Genomic DNA, 21,360 nt, shown 5'->3' with positions numbered 1-21,360 from the left:
GGGCGACAGCAACCACCAACCAGCTCCCAACCATGTCCGATTGGTGAGGGATGGTGCTTTAGCGATGGATGGCGCACCAGATACGCCAGGTAGTTGGCACGGAGGCAATGTTGACGCAAGCTGTCGGCATCCGGAGGGAGACGGATGAAGGATTTCTTTTTGATGGTCCTCCATTTAGCAGCACGGGCCTCAGCCATGGTTTTGCTCTTGTTGTCACCGTAGATGATGCTACGTGTGAAGGCAAAGAGCTGCTCCAGCACCTCCTCTGTCAGGGCAAGGTTATCTCCACATCGCGAGAGCTGTTGTCGGGCAACAGGGCTCTTCGCCACCTGGTCATACACAGACTTCTTACCTTTGCCGTAAAAGCCTGAGTTTGCATCACAGCCTGTCATACAATGCAGCTGCACAATACAGTCGGCCATCATGTCAGTTGTCATGTCACAGCAGCGTACCGTTTCCTGCTTCCTCTTGATACAGAGCATACCTGGCAGCTGCTGTGAGATAAGTGCTGCCGCAACATATACATCAGTATCAGTGGCATCGATGACAACTGGACCACTGTAGCCTGACTCGCGCAAAACTACATAGGTGGAGAACAGGACAGTGTCAGCCTCAGACTGGTCAAAGCTGTAGTTCTGCATCGGTTGTTGGGTTGATAAGTTGGTACAGTGGGAGCCGACAGAGTAGACAATCTCCACATCAACACTCTGTGCAAGATCGGTCAGGTAGCTGCATATCATTTTCTGCAGCCGCCCCTTGTTGCTGGAGCTACACAGCAGCGTCTTGAACATTCTGGCAGTGGGGAATGCGTCACCCAATTTCATGTAGGTGTTGGGCACATGTGTGTTTCCCTGTACCCTCAGGTCTCGCTCGTCATCCTTCGTCGAGTATGCTGTGTCGTACGGGTCGTTCACACATATGATACGGTGAGCATTATGATGGCGTGCAAGGATAATAGATGATAGCTTGTGGACATAGTCCGACCACTTGTATGGGTTGCCATCTTGCGTCCGTCGATCCTCTGCTGATGGAGTTGCCATCCTCCAGATCATGCCCATGTCCACAAGAGCGATGTATGATTCCTGCAGATCTACAGATTCCAGAGAGAGCTTCTGCACGAGCATGCTCTTCTGTGTCTTTCTGAAGGTGCCGTTGGAGTTAAATAATGGCACACACTCCTCGACAATACGATGTTCGAGCAACTCGGGGAGGTTCACAAGTTTACTGCCCTCAACCAGGTTTATCATTGCCTTGAGGGCGCTTCGCTCCATTTCTGCAGCTTTCGCCTTGAGTTCATCTGATGGCTTCTCCTTGCTTAACGCCTTCGCAAACGTCAATCGTTTGCACAGAGGGACGGGTGCATGAAGAGAGGTATTCTTATTGAATACCCGTTCTTCCAAAAAGTGGGTCAATTTCTTCTCCCCTGCGGCATGGGCTGAGTTGAAGTCTGCAACGAGCTCATCAGAGGCGGGCATGGCCGACTGCAAGGTACGGAGGGTGGTTGAGGCCGTATCGAACGGGAAGGTGTCAAACTCATGCATGCATTCAACCAGGTCTTGCACACACTGCTCATCTTCTCGCATCCGTTTGGGGCCGCATTCCGTGTGCTTCCTCTTTGTCTTTTTTCGGTTTGCAAGGGCATTGTGAGCTGCCCGGATCTGGGCCACATTGTTCACATTTCTGGAGTGCACCAGCAGCTGCTTCTCATTCTGTAGGATAGAGAGCCAACCAGACTTCATTTTGCTACCCTTGTTCATGGTGCATTCGATCCACATGTCCCAGGCCATGTTGGAATAGGGGTTGCCTGTGATGGACTGGGTGAAGTCAGTACGAAGGAACGCAACCTCATCTGCAGGGAAAGCTGTCAACATCGCCCAAAAGTCTGGCAGCCACTTCCCATATCTATTGTTGTCGTAAGCTACCATCCATGGCAGCATCGCACGCAGAGAGCTCACATACTCATCCCAGTTGCATATATGGACCGCATGTACATTCTGCATGAGCGCGTCTGTCATGGACAGGAAATCCCTCCAGTAGTTTGCCATGTCACTGGCCTCAACGTGGGTGAACATGTTGGTGACAAGGCTCTTGAGGTCAGCATCATTCTCTAGTGCCACATTAGCATCAGCGCGGGATTCCTCGGATTGACTCGTATCTCTCAGAATGTCAAGGTTCTCCCTCGTCTCATCAGCCAGGTCGGGCCCGAGGTTCTCCTTCATCAGCTGACACATAAGGGCCTCGTACATGAGTCGCAAGCAGCGTAGCCCCCTCTTATAATGTTTGCCTTTCAGTGCACGATCGATGGAGCCATCGGCAATAACTCCAGCCGCGACAAGTACTTCACCTAGTTCACTACCTTTGTACCGCTTGTAGATGGCACTCATCATCACACACTGTGTATGGAAGGGACCAAGAAAAGGTACAATGGCACTGAATTTGCTTGGGTTTTCGGCCTTGAGCAGGGTGATGAGGACATACACGGGATGATCTCCAACTAAGAAGGCAAAGGGCATGTGCTTAGTTGCGATGATGGTAACCAGCTTGTCCATGACGTCCTTCACAACTGACTTGTCGGGCGGTTGATTGTAAGATGTATGAAAATAAGCCTTGCTTTTGTCCTGCCACATATTCAATCCAGCGTGAAACCCGTTGTACGAAGGGATATTCTGTTCGGCTGCAACAGGGCGGTCACCATTACATTACATTACATTGCATTTAGCTGACGCTTTTATCCAAAGCGACTTACAATAAGTGCATTCGACCAGGGAGATACAACCTTTAAGAAAACAGAATCATATAAGTACATCAGGTTTCATAGAGCCAAACATTTCAAGTGCTACTCAACTGGCATTTAGAAAGCCAGCCCTTTATTAGTATATAAGTGCTTTGTTAGTAATTCTAGTAATTCTATCGCTCGAAGTGGAGTCTAAAGAGATGAGTTTTCAGTTTGCGTCGGAAGATGTGTAAGCTATCTGCTGTCCTGATTTCAATGGGGAGCTCATTCCACCATTTTGGAGCCAGGATAGCAAACCCACGTGTTTTTGCTGACGGGAACTTGGGTCCCCCTCGCAGTGCGGGTGCAGCGAGCTGTTTGGCTGATGCAGAGCGGAGTGCACGTGCTGGGGTGTACGGTTTAACCATGTCCTGGATGTAGGAAGGGCCAGATCCATTCACAGCATGGTACGCAAGTACCAGTGTCTTGAAGTGGATTCTAGCAGTTACTGGAAGCCAGTGAAGGGAGCGGAGGAGCGGTGTGGTGTGGGAGAATTTGGGAAGGTTGAAGACCAGACGAGCCGCTGCATTCTGGATGAGCTGCAGAGGTCGGATGGCACATGCAGGTAGACCAGCCAGGAGGGAGTTGCAGTAGTCTAGGCGTGAGATGACGAGAGCCTGGACCAGAATCTGCGCTGATGTCTGGGTCAGCTGGGGACGTATCCTCCTGATGTTGTAAAGCGTGTATCTGCAGCAGCGGGTTGTAGCAGCGATGTTTGCAGTGAAGGACAATTTGTTATCTAGGACCACACCCAGATTCCTTGCAGTCTGAGTCGGGGAAACAACAGAGGTGCCGATGTTGATTGTTAGGTCAAGAGTGGGACAATCTTTTCCCGGAAGGAAGAGCAGTTCAGTCTTGTCAAGGTTGAGCTTGAGGTGATGAGCAGACATCCACCGAGAGATGTCTGCTAGGCAAGCAGAGATGCGTGCGACGACCTGGGTCTCTGAGCGGGGAAAGGACAGAATTAGTTGGGTGTCGTCAGCGTAGCAGTGGTATGAAAAACCATGCGGGCTAATGACAGACCCGAGCGAGTTTGTGTACAGGGAGAAGAGGAGGGGACCAAGAACCGAGCCCTAAGGGACCCCTGTAGTTAATTGACAAGGGTCGGACTCGGACCCTCTCCAAGTAACCCTGTAGGTGCGGTCGTTGAGGTATGAGGTGAGGAGGGAAAGTGCAGTGCCTGAAACTCCAAGTTCTTGGAGAGTGCGAAGGAGGATCCGATGGTTCACTGTGTCGAATGCAGCAGACAGGTCCAGAAGGATGATGACAGAGGAGAGGGAGGCTGCTTTAGCAGTGTGCAGTTCATCAGAGACAGCAAGGAGAGCAGTTTCTGTTGAGTGACCTGCCTTGAAACCAGACTGGTGCGGATCCAGAAGGTTGTTCTGATGGAGATAACAGGAGAGTTGTTTAAAGACAGCGCGTTCAAGTGTTTTAGACAGGAACGGGAGGAGAGAGACGGGCCTGTAGTTAATAATATCAGACGGATTGAGAGTGGGTTTCTTAAGGAGAGGGTTTACTCTTGCCTCCTTGAGACTGTTTGGAAAGTGACCAGAAGTTAGAGAAGTGTTGATGAAATGGGTGAGAAATGGTAGAATATCAGGAGCGATAGTCTGAAGGAGGTTTGAGGGGATAGGGTCCAGAGAACAGGTGGTAGGACGGGCAGAGGTAACGAGGGTAAGAACCTCACTTGGAGAGAGAGGGGAGAAGGAGGTCAGTGTGTGGGTGAAGGGAGGGTCTGGTGACCCAGCGGTGAGTAAAGGTGAGTCAGAAAAGGAAGAGCGAATATCATCAACCTTTTTTTCAAAGTGGTTAACAAAGTCGCTTGACAGAAGGGAGGAGGGGGGAGGTGCTTTGGGAGGGTCCAAGAGGGTGGAGAAGATAGAAAATAGTTTTTTGGGATTGGAATAGAAAGATTGGATCTTATCTTGAAAGAAAGTGCTTTTTGCCTGAGAGATGGAAGCAGAGAAAGAGGAGAGGAGAGCCTGATAGGTTAGGAGGTCGTCATGGTGTTTGGATTTCCACCATTTCCGCTCTGCTGCCCGAAGGATGGTTCTATTAGCACGCAGTGCGTCATTTAGCCAGGGAGCAGGAGGGGACTGACGAGCCGGCCGCGATGTGAGAGGACAGAGAGAGTCCAGAGAGGATGAGAGAGTAGAGAGGAGAGTTTTTGCAGCAGCGTTTGGAGGCAGGAGTTGGAACGAGTCAGAGGAAGGGAGGGCTGAGAGCACCGATGAGGCAAAGGTAGAGGGGGAGAGGGAACGGAGGTTACGGCGGACAGGAGCAGAGTTAGAAGAGATGAGGTTGTTATGTTTGGAAAGGGGTAGAGAGAATGAAATGAAGAAGTGATCGGATGTGTGGAGCGGGTTTACAGAGAGGTTAGAAGTAGAGCAGTTCCTTGAGAATATGAGATCAAGGACATTGCCAGCTTTATGAGTTGGTGGGGATGGAGACAGTGAGAAAGCAAAGGTGGTTAACAGAGATGTTAGTTCAGATATCTTCCCTGTCTGGAGGTTGAAATCTCCGAGAAGTACAGCGGGAGGGCCAGTTTCAGGGATGTGTGAGAGGAGATTATCTAACTCCTCCAAGAAGAAGAAGAAGTCTCCAAGAAGTCCCCCAAGGCACCATTCACATCAGCATGTGCAAGGGCATGAATAATGCTTCGCTGGCGCTGAGGCTCAGTACTCGATGAGACAGTAGTAGGCTTAGGACGGATCGGAGGCTCGCCACGCTTGACGGTCCTATATGGCATAACCGTTTGCATCTCAGAGGCCTTCTCAGTCAGCACGTCCGAGACAGTCTTGGCATGTTTGATCCGCGGTTGCTCATCCTGGGTGTTTGCCTCATGCTTATGTACAAGACGTTCTTCGCGTTGCAGAAACATCCAATTACAGCGGTGTGAAGTACCTCCTCCTGTCAATGTATCGTTCCGAAAATCGTCATTGTCGATGATACTGATACTGCTTGGTTCCCCTTCAGCGATCTCTGCCGGACAGACCGAGCACCGCTCAAGGTCATGCATTGTCCAAACATCACGTAGCAGAAGCACGTTCGGGTAACTGATCCCCATGCCCAGCTTGTAGTACGAATCAACAAGCTCCTTGCTACGAGTCAATCCGTGAAGGGAGACGGTGGCATTGATGGCGGTAGTGGTGGGTCGCTTTATAATGTACTGTGTGATGAGAGAGGTGAGAGAAAGTGTGCTTGGAGACAGATCTACCCCATGCTTCCCCTGCAAAGCCGATAGCAACTGCAAAACGAGAGGCGGGAGTTCCTCCTCCTCCTCTAGCTCCTCGACTCGTGGAGGCCATGGGACGAGTTTGATGGACTTGACATCATCTCTGAGCCGCGCAGCCACATTTTGCACCAGTTGCTCACTGCTGACACCAATAGAGGAGATCGCTGCTTCGACATATGAACCGCTCCCAGACGTGTCATAGACTAGGTCGCTCTGGTTTCTCTGAGGGCGAGAGTGGAAGCCGATCTTGTCCTTAAACTCCCGGGTCAGGATATCTTTGATGTAGGATGACTTGACTCCAGATGTTGGGAATCCATACCGAGAAACGATAGAGCTGTAATCTCTGAGGAGGCTCTGCAGTGACCTTAGTTCATGTTCATCAAAGATAACTGTTCTGATGTCATCAAAGAAAATGGTCTGAGCTTCACGGAGAGTGACATTGTGCATGTGGGGAAGTTTGTCATCTTCACTCATTCTCTGGTAGTTACGAACATATTTAAACCAGCATTTGTGATGATATCTGATCTCAAGTGCATACGGCTGATCAGCTGCATAATTGATCAGACAGTTGATTCTGTCGCGCATTAGTTCATCTTCCAGAGCCACCGTATGGCTCTTGAACGCTGCCCATGCATGATCGTACGAAATCAGGACCAACTTTGATTCTGGATGTTTTGCCGATTCCGTCTTACAACACCACACACATTTATTTTTATCGTGTATCAGCCCTAGACTAGATCGCAGCCGCTTGAAAGATGGAGTTGCAGCTGTGGAACTAATGTCAGACGTAGACGAAGACTGAGCTTGGCATTCATCGACAACTCGTTTTTTCTGTCTGTTGTTGGCCTGTTCCAGTTTTGTGGCATTGCATAAGGTCAACCTACATGTATCATGGACACAGTGTCCGACGGGACCTGTATCCCAGTCGATGGATGTATGGACGTCTCCGAACTTGTCAAGACCGCTCCATAACTCTGTATTGTTCTTTAGAGTGTACCATTTTTCAATTGAGGTAATGGCATCGGTGGCTTTGCTGCAAACCCTTCCACACTGCAGGATACACGGAATGTTGGACATTGTCACAAGCTATGATCCATATCGTGCGGCATACTCATGAATCCCTATAAGAAACACAAGTAGGCCTACGTATTAGATATTGATATGGGGGCAGATAAGAAATTAAGAATAATTTCCATTTGTTAAATGTAGCTATTATTTAGTTAGTAAGCATTTGGACAGCCTGACAGGTCTGATTCAACTAATCAAGAGCTATGACTATCTTATTAGAACAGTTGAATCAGGTGTGTTAGTTCTGGGTTGGAACGAAAACATTCAACAGGACTGGAGTTGAGAACCACTGAGCTAGTTAGCTAACGTTAGCGCACATTATGACAGGGTTGAATTTGGCAAATTTTTGACTCGGATAGTCAATCTGCTTTCTGAGGTAAACTTAACGTGTAGCTCGCTACACCAAAACTAACATTGTTATTATTACTAATATTTCTATTTCATGACACAACAAAAATAGCCTTATGACAGTTTCTACTGAATGGTAATAACAAACGCTGGCTAGCTAACGTTGGCTTGGCTAACTAGCAAGATTACATGATCCATTCGCTAATGTTGACAATACAATCAAAATGGCATAGCCTACCTTTCAACTTGGCACGTTTCTCTTCTTCTTCTTTTCTTCTGTTTTTATACTGCGCCCCGATGGCTTTTGCCTCTTCACAGTTCTCTAACGTTAGTCTTTCTTTCCTCAACGCTCAATTTTAAAAACACTTGACAGATACCCATCAATGCACAGCGCTCTAGCATGTTCTGACTGTGAACACTTAAAGCTGAGGCTCTTAGACCGACCGACCATTTTAGATTTTTGGCTCATTTTCCCTTATGTTAGATTATTATTTTTTTTTTTTAAATAATGGTTGCAGATATAGAGCCAAAACTGCGCCAAGCAAACTTTTTATTTTATTTTTTTTATTTGTGGCGCCCCCCTCTGGGTGGCGCTCTAGGCAAACGCCTATATCGCCTGTAGGAAGCTCCGCCCCCATATATAGTACATATATATACTTCAGTTTATAACAGTGAGTGCTTGTTCTACTGCCGTGACCGGTACCTCGTGATCCTGCATGTTCCCGTTCAAAACGTGTATATTTTCTCGACCGGATGGTGGCCATCTTGGATTTGTGGGTCCGAACGATGTCATCGCACCAAACTGATGTCAGAAATTGAATCCTTGTGGCCGACTTACCCCAAAAAGTGCATTTACACATGACTCTAGGCGCTCTGGTTCAAAAGTTAATTTTTTAAGATGGCGCGAGCAGCCATCTTGGATTTGGCCCTCTAGCAAAAATTGCCGGGATTTTTGGGAGGGACCTTGGGTCTATATTTTTTATAAAAGGTCCAATGATGTCAAATCAAGTGTCAAAACATCTTAGCAGAAGAATGGTCACGGAATTGAGGTTCTAGACCCAACTAGTAGGAGGAAAGTGGTGCAGTGGTGGAATGAGGAATGTTTGCAGTTCATAAAGTCACCACTAGGAGTGCTAATGGTATTGTTATCTTGAAGTTCGCCATTCTTAGCCTCACTTCCGGTTTAGCGTTAGAGAAACGGCATGGGCCGAGAGAAGAAGAAGAAGAACAACAACAAGAAGACGACGACGACGACGAAGAAGAAGACGAAGACGACGACAGACACATGGCAGCAACTTTCCCTCTGCTTCATTACTTTCTCCTGTTCAACAGGTTAGTAGTGTGTACTGTGTACACAGATTATGTCATATTTCGATCTAAGAAGTGTCTTTGAAACTGTTTTATGTGTAGTTTAATGTCATTCTGTGAGCTACGCCACTAGCGTGTGGCTAATGGCGTCCGCTAATGTAGGGCTCAAACCACTATGTGTATGAGTCCCGTGCACTAGTCTGGCTTACATTTTAAGTTTATTCTGTTTGTATAAATATGTGAAATGCTGGTCTGAGGTCATAATTGTTCATATTATTTAAATGCTAAAGCGCGAATGCTATGCTAATATTGTGCCTGTACAACAGCCATGTTAAAGTGAGTACAGTCGGGTTGTGTGTGTTATCTGTTATCACTGTATTATACTGTAAATGAAAAAGGCTTTAATCCTTCATGAAAGTCATAATATGGCATGTGGATTTATGTCCATTTTTGATTAGAAAACGAAATATGTCAGACATACAGTTATTTTGATTGGCTAAATGTATGTAGAATGTACATTCTCAGTTAGCTTCAGGCCTCACTGAGGAGAAGTATTGAGGTAGAAAGCTGGTGAAGCCATTTCCTGCTGTCATTATATTCTGTTTGCACAGATAATAAACCTGGTTGGCAAGAAGGAAGTCATATTAATTCGACCACACAACACAACGCAGAGATACATGTGGCGTCAAATGAGACGCAGAGAATGATTAGATAAATAGAGAAAACGGATATAATTTGTAAGTGAATTTATTAATGTGTTTAATAAATCCTGGCTAGGACAACCACACAAACGACAGCAACTTTTCCTCTTCTTCATTCTTTTATCCTGATCAACAGGCTTATTATCTGATTACCAGCCCTGCACAGCAGACTTGTAACACTAGCAGCAGTGGAGATGGAGCATCAGAACCTGGAGAATACAGCAACCACAACAAGGATCCATTTGAAGATAGGTCAATGTAAATATTACAGTAATAGTGTACTTTCATTGTGTGGGTGTAACATAGTTAAATAGGTTGTAAGAGAGAGAGACTCCTGTCCCACCTCCCCATTTTATTTTGAGTTGTGCATTGTTATTTTATTTTTTATTTAAATGAACTTAGTAGTAATTATTGTCCTATATTTCTTTCCGATTTCACAGCTGCCTGGGCAGCAAGAACCTCCATCTGTGCCTGCCCCCAGGTCAAGATCTACCGTGGCTCAAGGGCCTTCACCACAGCCATCACGATCAACCCAGCCAGCAAAGAAGTCTCGCCTAGCACACCTCCCTCCCTCCGACACAGCCACCAGCAGCCCATGCACCATCACCCGCACCTACACAGCAGCCAGAGCCACTGTCTCGGAAGACAGACAAAAAGACCATGACACTGCTCCCCCTGTCTTTACATTTATAATGAATAGTCGGTTGAGAAAGTTTTGATATTGTCAGGGTTCGTACGGTCATTAAAAACCCGGAAAAGTCATGGAATGCCATATTTTTCCCAAAGTTTAGGAAAAGTCATGGAAACATAACTAAAGTTGCATCAAATATAATTTATGTTATCTAATCGCCAAAATAGTAATACTATAATGATAATAAATACTGTATCGTATAATGAAACGTACAATTGAGTATTTCACTGGTGAGGGATGTTTACAATCACGCCCTCTAGTCTACAGGAGCTACTATTTCATATAAAGCTGCCAAGATGCCAGGGAAGTGCAGTTTCAACAATGTATGGCTTCTAAAGGATAAATACCAATTGTGGTTATCAAAAGACATTGACCCAAGACGTGCTAAATGCAAACTGTGTTGTAACATATTAAATATTTCGAATATGGGCAAGGCATGCTTGCCACATGAAAGAGTCTTTTTTTTTTGGTCATGGAAAATGAGGTAAAGGTCATGGAAAATCATTAGTGAAAAAGTGTATGAACCTTGTATTGTAAATATTGAGATTTTACAGTTTCTTATGTTAACATAAATAGTTGGTTGTAATGCTCAATTTGCATTTGTACACATCACATGAACCTGAATATGGAATATGAAGTCATGAATCAGTCCTGATGTAACTTTTCCGTGGTGAAAGTAGAGTATTTTACTCCAAATTCAAATGTACACATTTTCATTTTAGACATAATTAACACATTTATATAGGCCTATAGGGTAATTCATATATTTCACTACTTTTGTGAACCAAAAACGTTGGTACACCAAAAAAAAGGGATGACATGAGTACATTTTTTAAGTTTTCCAAAAATCGGATTTTTAAGCTAAGTATCTCATAACACAGTGCTCTAAGGTGAGTGACTTGGCATTTCTAGCAAGACCAGAGACTGAACATTTTGATATGTAACACCATGCCATGTTATAAGAAGTACATTTAAAAAGGTGATTTAAGGAGACATCTAAAAATTGAGAAAATACCCTTCACTTCACACTCCAGAGGGATCTGGTTGTACAATCTGGGATAATGTACAATTCACAGCCTCACAATGTCAGGAACTTTTCCTCTACAGATTGCTTTGGTCTCATTGGCTATGGAAATCAGAAGGAGGTGCTCATTATCATATGAAAAACCGCGCGAAAATACGCCCGTATGTTCGCCCGTTTTTTCGCACCAATTTACGGGCCTCCTCGTATGTTCGTCCGTAGTTTCGCACCAATTGTATGGAAAGCCAAAAGTGCCATAATACGGGGGTGAAAATGTATGGAAAGCCAAAAGTGCCATAATACGGGGGTGAAAAAACGCGCGAACATACGGGGAGGTCCGTTTTTTCGCGCGAAAAAACGCGCGAACATACGGGGAGGTCCGTTTTTTCGCGTGAAAAAACGGGCCAATATACGGGCGAATGTTCGCGCGGTTTTTTATATGATAATGAGCCCCTCCTTCTGATTTCCTTAGCCAATAAGTTAAAAGTGTCTGTAACCAATCAGTGAAGGGTAAAGCCAGACCAAAACAATCTGTAGATGAAAAGTTCCTGACATGGTGAGGCTGTGCTGTAAATTGTGCATTATTCCAGATTCAGGGGACTAAGTATTAATTTGCCTTTGAATATAATAAATATATCAATCAATATATCAATATAACCTGCCTTCATTGTTTTTTTTAAATAAAATGGCATTACCCTTTTCCTTAAACCTCTGGAGTGTGAAGTGAAGGTATTTTCTCAATTTTTAGATGTCTCCTTAAATCCACTTTTAAATGTACTTCTTATAACATGGCATGGTGTTACATGTCAAAATGTTCAGTAGTCTCTGGTGTTGCTAGAAATGCAAATTCACTCACCTTAGAGCACTGTCTTATGAGAAACCTAGCTTAGAAATCCGATTTTTGGAAAACTTCAAAACTGTTGTGAAACACATATGTACTCATGTCATCCATTTTTTTTGGTGTTTCAGATTTTGTTCACCAAAGTCTTTGGTTCACAAAAGTAGTGAAATATATCAATTACACTATAAGCCTATATAAAAGTGTTGTTCATGTCTAAAATGAAAATGTGTAAATTATAATTTAGAGTAAAATATTTCCATCCCTCTACTTTCACCACAGAAAAGTTACATCAGGACTGAATAATGACTTCATATTCCATACCAAGGTTTATGTGATGTGTACAAATACAAATTCAGCATTTCAACTTTATTTTTCAACCAACTATTTATGTTAACATATGAAACTGTAAAATCTCAATATTTCCAATATCAGAACTTTTTCAACCAACTATTCATTATAAATGTAAAGACAGGGGGTCTTTGTCCATGGTCTTTGTCTGTCTTCCAAGACAGTGGGTCTGGCTGCTGTGTAGGTGGGGCTGATGGTGCATGGCCTGCTGGTGGCTGTGTCGGAGGGAGGTAGGTGGGATTGTCCCGGGTTGATGCTGGTGGCTGGATTGGAGGTACGTCTGCTAGGCGAGACTTCTTTGCTGGCTGGGTTGATCGCGATGGCTGTGGTGGAGGCCTTTGTACCGAGGTGTATCTTGATCTTGTGGCAGGGACAGATGGAGGCCGCTGTAGTGATGCTGGTCCTTTGGTCCTCGGTGGTGATGGCTCTGGTGAAGGCCCTTGAGCAACGGTAGATCTCGACCTTGGTGCAGGCACAGATGGAGGTTCTTTCTCCTAGGCCCAGGCAGCTGTGAAATCTGAAAGAAATATAGGACAATAATTACTACTAAGTTCATTCAAATAAAGTTCAAGTGGAATGTTTCTAAAGCACAAATAACAATGCACAACTAAAAATAAAATGGAGAGGCGGGACAGGAGTCTCTCTCTTACACAGGTATTTTCCAGTTATTTCCCATTCAATATAAAGTCACAGACACAAATATAACTACATCTATAGGTGTGTATGTGTGGGACGAATACAAGTTGATGTTATTCATCTACACATGTTACCTCACTTTTACACACAGAAATCACTTTTACACAGAGTAAACGTTTACTAACGGAGAGTCTATTTTGTCACAAGAGAAAGTTCATGACTATCGATAAGAATACAAACAATACCTATGTGGGATTCACCATCAAAAAGTTTGTTCTCTTTTATCCTCCTAATGACACGCTCTACATGAACCCTCAGTCTGGCAATGGCCTGTGTCTCCCTCACCTCATAGGCTGGCATTTGCTTCTGCTTTGACAGAAAAGGTGGGCAGTACACCTTGCATTTGCAGCAATCGCTGATCAGGAAGCTCTTATCTACCATCACTGCTATGTTTTCAGTCAACAACGCAGCTATTCCAGATTGTTTGAAAATCTCCTTGTCGCTGACAGAACCACCATACAGACTGGAAACAAATGTCACTGCACCATGTGGGGCTATGCCAACCAGGGCTTTCATGGTGCAGTGAGATTTCTATGTAGAATACATTTCACTTTGGAGGAGGAGTGAGGATGGTGTTTGACACCTCAGCTCTGTGCAATCCAGGATCACCTGTGTGTCTGGGAAATCTTTGAATGCCTCTGGGAGGTGGGCTTGAACTTCTGCAGGTGTAAGCCAGATGCACTGTGACCCCAATAAAGTTGTAAGAAAACTTGTCCATGTTGCAATGATGCGGCTCACAGAGGACTGGTGTACGTTGAAGCGGTTTGCAAGGTCCCTCTCTTTCAAACCCACCGACAGGAAGCATAGAAAAAGGAAGAACTCGTCAATTGGCTGAAGCAGCTGTCTCTGGAAGATAAAAACAAAAAAAGGTTACTATATTAATGTCATGAGTGTAGCACACTATGGGAAAAACATTAAGTTGTTTTAGTTCTCTGATGTATTCAAAAAGGATTGAGTACTTTAGCCTTTTAGCCTACACAAAAGCAATGAAATGTCGGAGAGACATTTTCCCTTCAGTTTGTGTTTAGATTGTGTGTTAAAAGAAACGTAACCTACCGTTGATGGACGTGCGTGTGTAACCACTTCTTCATTACTCTTGGCAGTTGATATCGCTCTAGTAACACAAACCATTTAATGAATTGAAGGCTCAATTAAAAACCAGAAGGCCATCAGGTGGTTATAGCTCGGGAATCTGTACACAAAAGACACATGTCAGTCATTAATTGACAGTAAATACAATCGTGTTAACTGTAACACATGGGCTAATGCTTTCCTCTTGTTTGCTATAATACATTACAATTCAAATAGACTGAGTAAGAAGGCACTAGGTGCAGGTATAGTAATCTACAGCAGTAAAATGTAGCAACTATATTAGCAGCAGTAATAATAATCTAAAACATACAGGGAACATTTTACACACAATGACTACGTTTACTCTTCATTCTTACGTGTGCAACTGGGGGAAACGCAGTGGATATTGACATACTTTTACTTTGGTAAGGTTTTGAAGATTTCCACTTGTAGTAAAATATTCTCAGTATGTTGTTAGTATTAATATGTTTTACTCCACCACATTTAGTTAACCTTCATAGTTTCTAGTTACTTTTTATATATGAAAACACAGGATTTATGATTCTACATGTTCAGTTCAGGAGTATTTTAAAACCATAGTATTTGTACTTATACTTCAGTTAAGTTGAGTACTTATTCCAACACTGCATGCATATAGTCAGCGGTCACACGGCAGGTAAACAGGATTCTTTATAAGCTAACCCATCTCAAAAACTTGGATAGAATTTAGCCAAAACATTACCTTGTATAGAATCGGATGTTGTCGTCGGAGCCAGCAAACCTCTGTTAGCAAAACTCTCGCTGGACTCTTAACTCCTGCAGTTGCTTCTGCAGATCCTCCACTGTTTTGGAGTTGTCTTCTGCAGCTTGAGAGGACATGTCCAGTGAAGCTGCTTCTGGGTCTATCCGCCTCATGCTGTCCCGCACTCTGCGTCTCTGTATCCACATCTGCTGGGCCTGCAGCTGTGCCCTGACAGATTCAGGGCCAATCTGGTTATTCCCAGCCACTATCTCCTTGATGAGGTCGTCTAGTGTAGCATCTGAGATGGTGGAGTATGTCCCAGAGCGCAGCATGTGGAACTGCCTGAAAAATAAACATGTTTTAAATATATGAGACCTACGGTATTCAGATTTACTTTACAACATGCATAGTGTAACATGGCTATAACCCCTCCTTGGGATGTTTACAATAAATTGAGACAAGATGGCACTTCCAATGTTGAAGACATTGCTACATACCTCAATCGCCGTCTCACTGTGCGCAGAGATACTTTTAATATCTGTGCCATCTTTGTTGCTGTAAAACCACAGCTCCTCAAAAAAGAGATTTGCTCTCTGGAAATGCTGAATTGTGGGGGACCTCGACCACCCAACAAAATGAGTGGGGCGTGGTAGCCAGAATGACCTGCAACAACAGCAAAACATTAGATTACATTTATTGTCATTGTTGTAAAAGCAACGCATTTATGCCGTTGTGCCAGAAACGCACACAATGCGTCTATTTTATTGTCATTGCCCAGCCTAAAGATACTTTTAAAAAAAATGAAATGCAGTTTGGCATTAAACCAGTGGACATGCAATACACTATAGTTGTAGTATACAGTAAGAACAAAAGCATAAATGTGTATGGGCATAGAGATACATAGTTGCAGTCTGTGTCTTCCAACCCTGAAGACAGAGACTCCCCCTCTGGCACCCTTTCAATGTCCTCATTCACACGTTTGATGATACGTGGTGTACTACAGATGGCCAGACTGCCCTCGACGGGGGAGGGGGAATAGCGTCTCCTCTACTGTGGCAGGATATAAAGGTGGAATTTGGAGTACAGTTTTAAGTGGACAACTCGAGACTCAGAGCGTCTCACCAGAATGTTGTAATTAATAGCTGGCAACTACAGATTAAAAAAGGTGTTTATATTGGTATTACCCATATTTAAAACAAATAATTACTTTAAAATGTATTGGCCTGTTGGACACTTAGTACTCAACAATACTAGCACTGGTTTATCAACGAAAGCCTATGCTAAAGTGAACAATTATCACATCGACCTACCTTGTTGTGCGGGTGTGGTAGGCCAAGATCTCCGGACTTCAAGTATATATTCCCGAAGGTCCTGAAGTAAAAGATCAGCTGTAGGGACGTTAATTAGCCTGCCCCGTGACCACTCGAGGCTCCTTTCCATGGTTTCTAACCTGCCAGTAAACGGTTTGGTGAAATAGGGGAGAAGACAGAATTTGTAAGTGTGAAAGATCTCACACAACCTCAGTTTAGGTTACATGCAAAAACAAACTACATTCCTTTGTGTTGGTAGTAGTGTTAACTGTGTACGTTATTCTCCCGACCAGGAGAGAAGCTTTAAAATAGGAGACTAAATGGAGTCTCTGTGAAAGTTCAATTGGGTACTTTAATTAAAAGAGGCGCGGTAGTGTTACAGACAGAATATTGTTCAGTCAGACAAACAGCTGTGATCTGGCTCTCCTCGATAGGGAAGAGAAGAGCCCGGATCTCTCCTCCGGTGCTGTTTATATATCGTCTGCTGGCTCCTCCCCGCCAGCCGGCTCGCCTCGTCTCTAATGTCCGTTATTGCATTTAAACAGAGGATAGGTTCTTTTCACATTCAATATATGCTTAACACGCAGTTTCTCCTCATATTCTCTTTCATCACTCTTCATTTAACACATTCTAAACGCTGTAATCAATACTCTAAACAATACTTCTCGGCTCGTTTGGTTTCCGGTCATTCCGGATGTTGTCACATGCTACTCTCGTCTGTAAATAATGTATTCAAATAAACTGTACCTTCATTTAATATTCAGCATGGTAGTATCTCGACATCTATAGTTGTAGTGTTAAGTCAGTAGGCTTCGGTTTGCACCACTCTCTCATTTCGCTACTAAATTCACCTCTTCAGGAAATCGTATATTAGCCACATGCTAAATGCTAACCGGAGATGAAGGATTTTCAGAATAAAAGCTTAACTGCTTGTGCACAAGAATTTCTGGTTTTTCAGTATAAAAGAGCATTAAAACTGACGGCATGTTTAAACTACATTTCCCCATTAAAACATTGATTTTAATTTCTAACAGTAGCAATAGGCTTGGCCCTTACCTCGTTACTGTGGATTGTAACACGGCATGACCGGCATCATCTGTTTGGAGAAGTCTTGTGCAGTCATTTATTGTCCTTTTGCAACGCAAGATGAAGTTTCTCGTGGACATTTTTCCGGCTGCTGCTACTGCTGCTGCATGCTTATAGAGAGGCGAAGTCCCTCCCTTTCCGGTTGAGCTCCATGGGACCTTATTTCGGAAAAGGTATGTATTGAAGTAAATGGAGAGAGAAAGATTATCTTTCGATCCCGTTTGAATTGAACCACAAATTACACATATGATTTTTGTCAATTTAAAAGATAATTTTGCAAGTCAAAAAAATGTAAATGTGTCGTAAAACTGTGAAGTAACACTTTTTTTTTGCCTGAAACCAGTCAATGACCTACATCTCCCGTCGCGCACCACACACCAAGACGGCCGTCACGTTGGCACATTTCACTTATTTCTAGTTGCGTATTTTTCATAGTCTTATATTTCAACAGTTTTACGACAAACTGAGTTTTTTGACATGGAAGTGATTGTTTAAGATGACAAACATCATAAGTGTAATTCGTGGCACAATTCAAACGGGATCAAAAGATACGTTTTCTCTCAAGATATATTGCCTGATCTTTTCCCTAACAGCCCTGATACCGAAAATTCATGGTATTTTTCTTTCTTCAGTGTCTGGAAAAGCACAATTATGTTGTTTTTCCGGTTTTGTAGACAACGAAAAAAGTAAACAATCCTTCCTTTCTAAAACAGAACAAAGAACACAAAAATGATGCAATGTGCAATTGCAATTGCACTGAAGAGAAACATTCGAATTAAATTTTTTTTTTTTTTATAAATTAATACATCTGAGGCTGATCAATTCCCATTTATTTGAAACATGAACGCAGGCGACAGGCTACCACCTTAAACAACTGGAGAACAGACAGCTGTTGCCAAGCAGTTGGGACAATTAAGGTGAAGCAGACCTTGGAATACTTTGCATTTATATAAAGATTGTAAGTGAATGAAAAGAGATAACACAAAAAAACGTTTCCTTTCCGAGACTCGAGCCCGGCCCTCCCGGATATTAGACCCTTTGACCGTTAGTCTACAAGCAGATAGTGGATAGATTTAGTTTGAAAGATATAACTGGAGTCCACCCACGCAGCGTCGAAGTGCGCATATTTTAGATATTTAATCATATATTTTCTAATATAAGGGGTAGAAATATGATTCAGATAACCGCATAAATATGTGGGCACATTTTCAATGTATATTGTCTTGTATAAATTAAGTTATACTCTCGAAGGCATGTTTATGTTAAATATTGTATATCATTACAAACAGCAGAGGGCAGTATAGGACACGGAAAGGCCTCAGTGGGCATGCCGTAAAAGGGAATGTGTTGCTGAGCGCATGCCGTAAAGTAAGTGTTGTTATTATGTGTCTGCCGCAGACTTGGCATTCTGGCTGGAACGGCAACAACGTTCCCTCTGCTTCATTCATTTCTCCTGTTCAACAGGTTAGTAGTGTGTACAAAGATTATGTCATATTTCGATCTAAGAAGTGTGTTTGAAACTGTTCTTTATGTGTAGTTTAATGTCATTCTGTCAGCTAGTTCGGCTCCACTACAGTGGCTAATGGCGTCCGCTAGCTTCTTTGTTCTTCTATGTTACTAGGTGTATGACTCCCGTGCAGTAGTTTGGCTTACATTTCAAGTGTATTCTGCTTGTATAAATATGTGAAATGCTGGTCTGAGTTCATAATTGTTCATATTATTGAAATTCTAATAGCGCGCTAATGCTATGCTAATATTGTGCCTATCAGTGTACAACAGAGCCAGGTTAAAGTGAGTACAGTCAACCGGGTTGTGTGTGTTATCACTGTATTATATACTGGAAATGAAGAAGGCTTTAATCCTTCATAAAAGTCATAATATGGCATGTGGATTTATTTCCATTTTTGATTAGAGAAAAATACGTCATACAGTTATTTTGATTTGCTAAATGTAAAGGTATGGTTTTTTTCCTTCAGATTTCACAGCTGCCTGGGCCTAGTGGCCCAGAGGCGGCGTTTATCCAGCAGCCAGAACCTTCATCTGTGCCGGCCCCCAGGTCAAAATCTACCGTGGCTCAAAGACCTCCACCACAGCCATCACCACCAATGACCAGAGGACCAGCATCCCTACAGCGGCCTCCACCTCCATCTGTGCCTGCCACAAGATTAAGATACACCTCGGTACAAAGGCGTCCACCACAGCCATCACCACCAAGGACCCGAGGACCAGAGGACCAGCATCCCTACAGCGGCCTCCACCTCCATCTGTGCCTGCCACAAGATTAAGATACACCTCGATACAAAGGTCTCCACCACAGCCATCACGATCAACCCAGCCAGCAAAGAAGTCTCGCCTAGCACACGTACCTCCCATCCAGCCACCAGCATCAACCCGGGACAATCCCAGCATCAACCCGGGACAATCCCACCTACCTCCCTCCGACACAGCCACCAGCAGGCCATGCACCATCAGCCCCACCTACACAGCAGCCAGACCCACTGTCTTGGAAGACAGACAAAGACCATGGACAAAGACCCCCTGTCTTTACATTTATAATGAATAGTTGGTTGAAAAAGTTCTGATATTGGAAATATTGAGATTTTACAGTTTCATATGTTAACATAAATAGTTGGTTGAAAAATAAAGTTGAAATGCTGAATTTGTATTTGTACACATCACATAAACCTTGGTATGGAATATGAAGTCATTATTCAGTCCTGATGTAACTTTTCTGTGGTGAAAGTAGAGGGATGGAAATATTTTACTCTAAATTATAATTTACACATTTTCATTTTAGACATGAACAACACTTTTATATAGGCTTATAGTGTAATTGATATATTTCACTACTTTTGTGAACCAAAGACTTTGGTGAACAAAATCTGAAACACCAAAAAAAATGGATGACATGAGTACATATGTGTTTCACAACAGTTTTGAAGTTTTCCAAAAATCGGATTTCTAAGCTAGGTTTCTCATAAGACAGTGCTCTAAGGTGAGTGAATTTGCATTTCTAGCAACACCAGAGACTACTGAACATTTTGACATGTAACACCATGCCATGTTATAAGAAGTACATTTAAAAGTGGATTTAAGGAGACATCTAAAAATTGAGAAAATACCTTCACTTCACACTCCAGAGGTTTAAGGAAAAGGGTAATACCATTTTATTTAAAAAAAAAACAATGAAGGCAGGTTATATTGATATATTGATTGATATATTTATTATATTCAAAGGCAAATTAATACTTAGTCCCCTGAATCTGGAATAATGCACAATTTACAGCACAGCCTCACCATGTCAGGAACTTTTCATCTACAGATTGTTTTGGTCTGGCTTTACCCTTCACTGATTGGTTACAGACACTTTTAACTTATTGGCTAAGGAAATCAGAAGGAGGGGCTCATTATCATATAAAAAACCGCGCGAACATTCGCTTGTATATTGGCCCGTTTTTTCGCGCGAAAAAACGGACCTCCCCGTATGTTCGCGCGTTTTTTCGCGCGAAAAAAGGGACCTCCCCGTATGTTCGCGCGTTTTTTCACCCCCGTATTATGGCACTTTTGGCTTTCCATAGTTTTTTCACCCCCGTATTATGGCACTTTTGGCTTTCCATACGTTTGGTGCGAAACTACGGACGAACATACGGGCGTATTATGGCACCTTTGGCTTTCGATATTCGGAAGCGAAATGCTTGATGGGAAACGACTCGTTCGAGCTGAGCGCTCATTGGTGGTCTTTACCACGTGCTGGTGATGAAACTCTCCAATTGGCTCGGCAAAAGTTTGTTGTTGTTTTGTGTCAGTTTTACGTCGCCCCCCCCCCCATTAACATTTTTCATTATTGTTCCACAATGTTTATCATCATGAAATTAATATCTATATATGTTATACTATACTTGCACTGCTTACCGTTTTCATACTTTATATATCTTAGCATATTCATACACACTGTTCACACTGCTCACAGGCTGCTGTGTATATTCATACCCCTCACTGTTTATTCATCATTCAATTCATTCTATATTTTTTTCTGTAGATTGTGTACATTACTTTTCACTTTACTGCTTGTTGCACTCATGGTTAGAAGCTAAACTGCATTTCGTTGTCTCAGTAGGCTT

At 43.3% G+C, this 21,360-nt stretch overlaps 1 protein-coding gene and 3 long non-coding RNA genes across 6 annotated transcripts; 3 read left to right on the top strand and 1 right to left on the bottom strand.

Annotated features, from left to right (window-relative positions):
- Positions 1–8,615: 8,615 nt before the first annotated feature.
- On the top strand, positions 8,616–10,712 carry LOC307042573. Its single transcript, XR_013809163.1, has 3 exons — positions 8,616–8,756; positions 9,570–9,691; positions 9,874–10,712. It is a non-coding gene; the product is annotated as an uncharacterized lncRNA (long non-coding RNA).
- Positions 10,713–11,420: 708 nt separating this feature from the next.
- Positions 11,421–12,641, top strand: LOC307042578. The gene is made up of 2 exons (XR_013809168.1): positions 11,421–11,480; positions 11,523–12,641. It is a non-coding gene; the product is annotated as an uncharacterized lncRNA (long non-coding RNA).
- Positions 12,642–12,870: 229 nt separating this feature from the next.
- On the bottom strand, positions 12,871–17,472 carry LOC307042566 (uncharacterized protein). 3 transcript variants are annotated; one of them, XR_013809160.1, is made up of 6 exons: positions 17,210–17,472; positions 16,154–16,293; positions 15,341–15,506; positions 14,844–15,185; positions 14,087–14,222; positions 12,871–13,876 (listed from the first exon to the last, which is right to left on the bottom strand). XR_013809160.1 is itself a non-coding variant. In XM_079686537.1 (5 exons), exons 1-4 carry the CDS (start codon positions 17,317–17,319, stop codon positions 14,888–14,890), a joined length of 714 nt encoding a protein of 237 aa, XP_079542663.1. In that variant the 5' UTR covers positions 17,320–17,472; the 3' UTR covers positions 14,048–14,222; positions 14,844–14,887. The 3 variants fall into 3 exon arrangements, 2 of the variants coding, with proteins under 2 accessions (XP_079542663.1, XP_079542664.1); XM_079686537.1 differs by lacking the exon at positions 12,871–13,876 and having other exon boundaries at positions 14,048–14,222; XM_079686538.1 differs by lacking the exon at positions 12,871–13,876 and having other exon boundaries at positions 14,048–14,222; positions 16,901–17,471.
- A 758-nt stretch (positions 17,473–18,230) lies between these two features.
- Positions 18,231–19,898, top strand: LOC307042574. Its single transcript, XR_013809164.1, has 2 exons — positions 18,231–18,703; positions 19,216–19,898. It is a non-coding gene; the product is annotated as an uncharacterized lncRNA (long non-coding RNA).
- Positions 19,899–21,360: the final 1,462 nt, after the last annotated feature.

This window comes from Notothenia rossii (assembly GCF_949606895.1).
Source record: "Notothenia rossii genome assembly, chromosome: 6".
In the NCBI taxonomy this organism is placed as follows: Eukaryota; Metazoa; Chordata; class Actinopteri; order Perciformes; family Nototheniidae; genus Notothenia; species Notothenia rossii.
The sequence above is the reverse complement of the archived record's forward strand: the minus strand, read 5'-3'. Positions and strand labels throughout refer to the sequence as shown.

What these genes read in the sequence shown, in the direction of transcription:
- LOC307042566 (XM_079686537.1), bottom strand. Translation starts at nt 17,319, where the DNA reads ATGTCCACGAGAAACTTCATCTTGCGTTGCAAAAGGACAATAAATGAC. An exon ending in TTACAATCCACAGTAACGAG is followed by an intron (nt 16,294 to 17,209) that starts GTAAGGGCCAAG and finishes GTTTACTGGCAG; the next exon opens with GTTAGAAACCATGGAAAGGA. An exon ending in ACAGTGAGACGGCGATTGAG is followed by an intron (nt 15,186 to 15,340) that starts GTATGTAGCAAT and finishes TTTATTTTTCAG; the next exon opens with GCAGTTCCACATGCTGCGCT.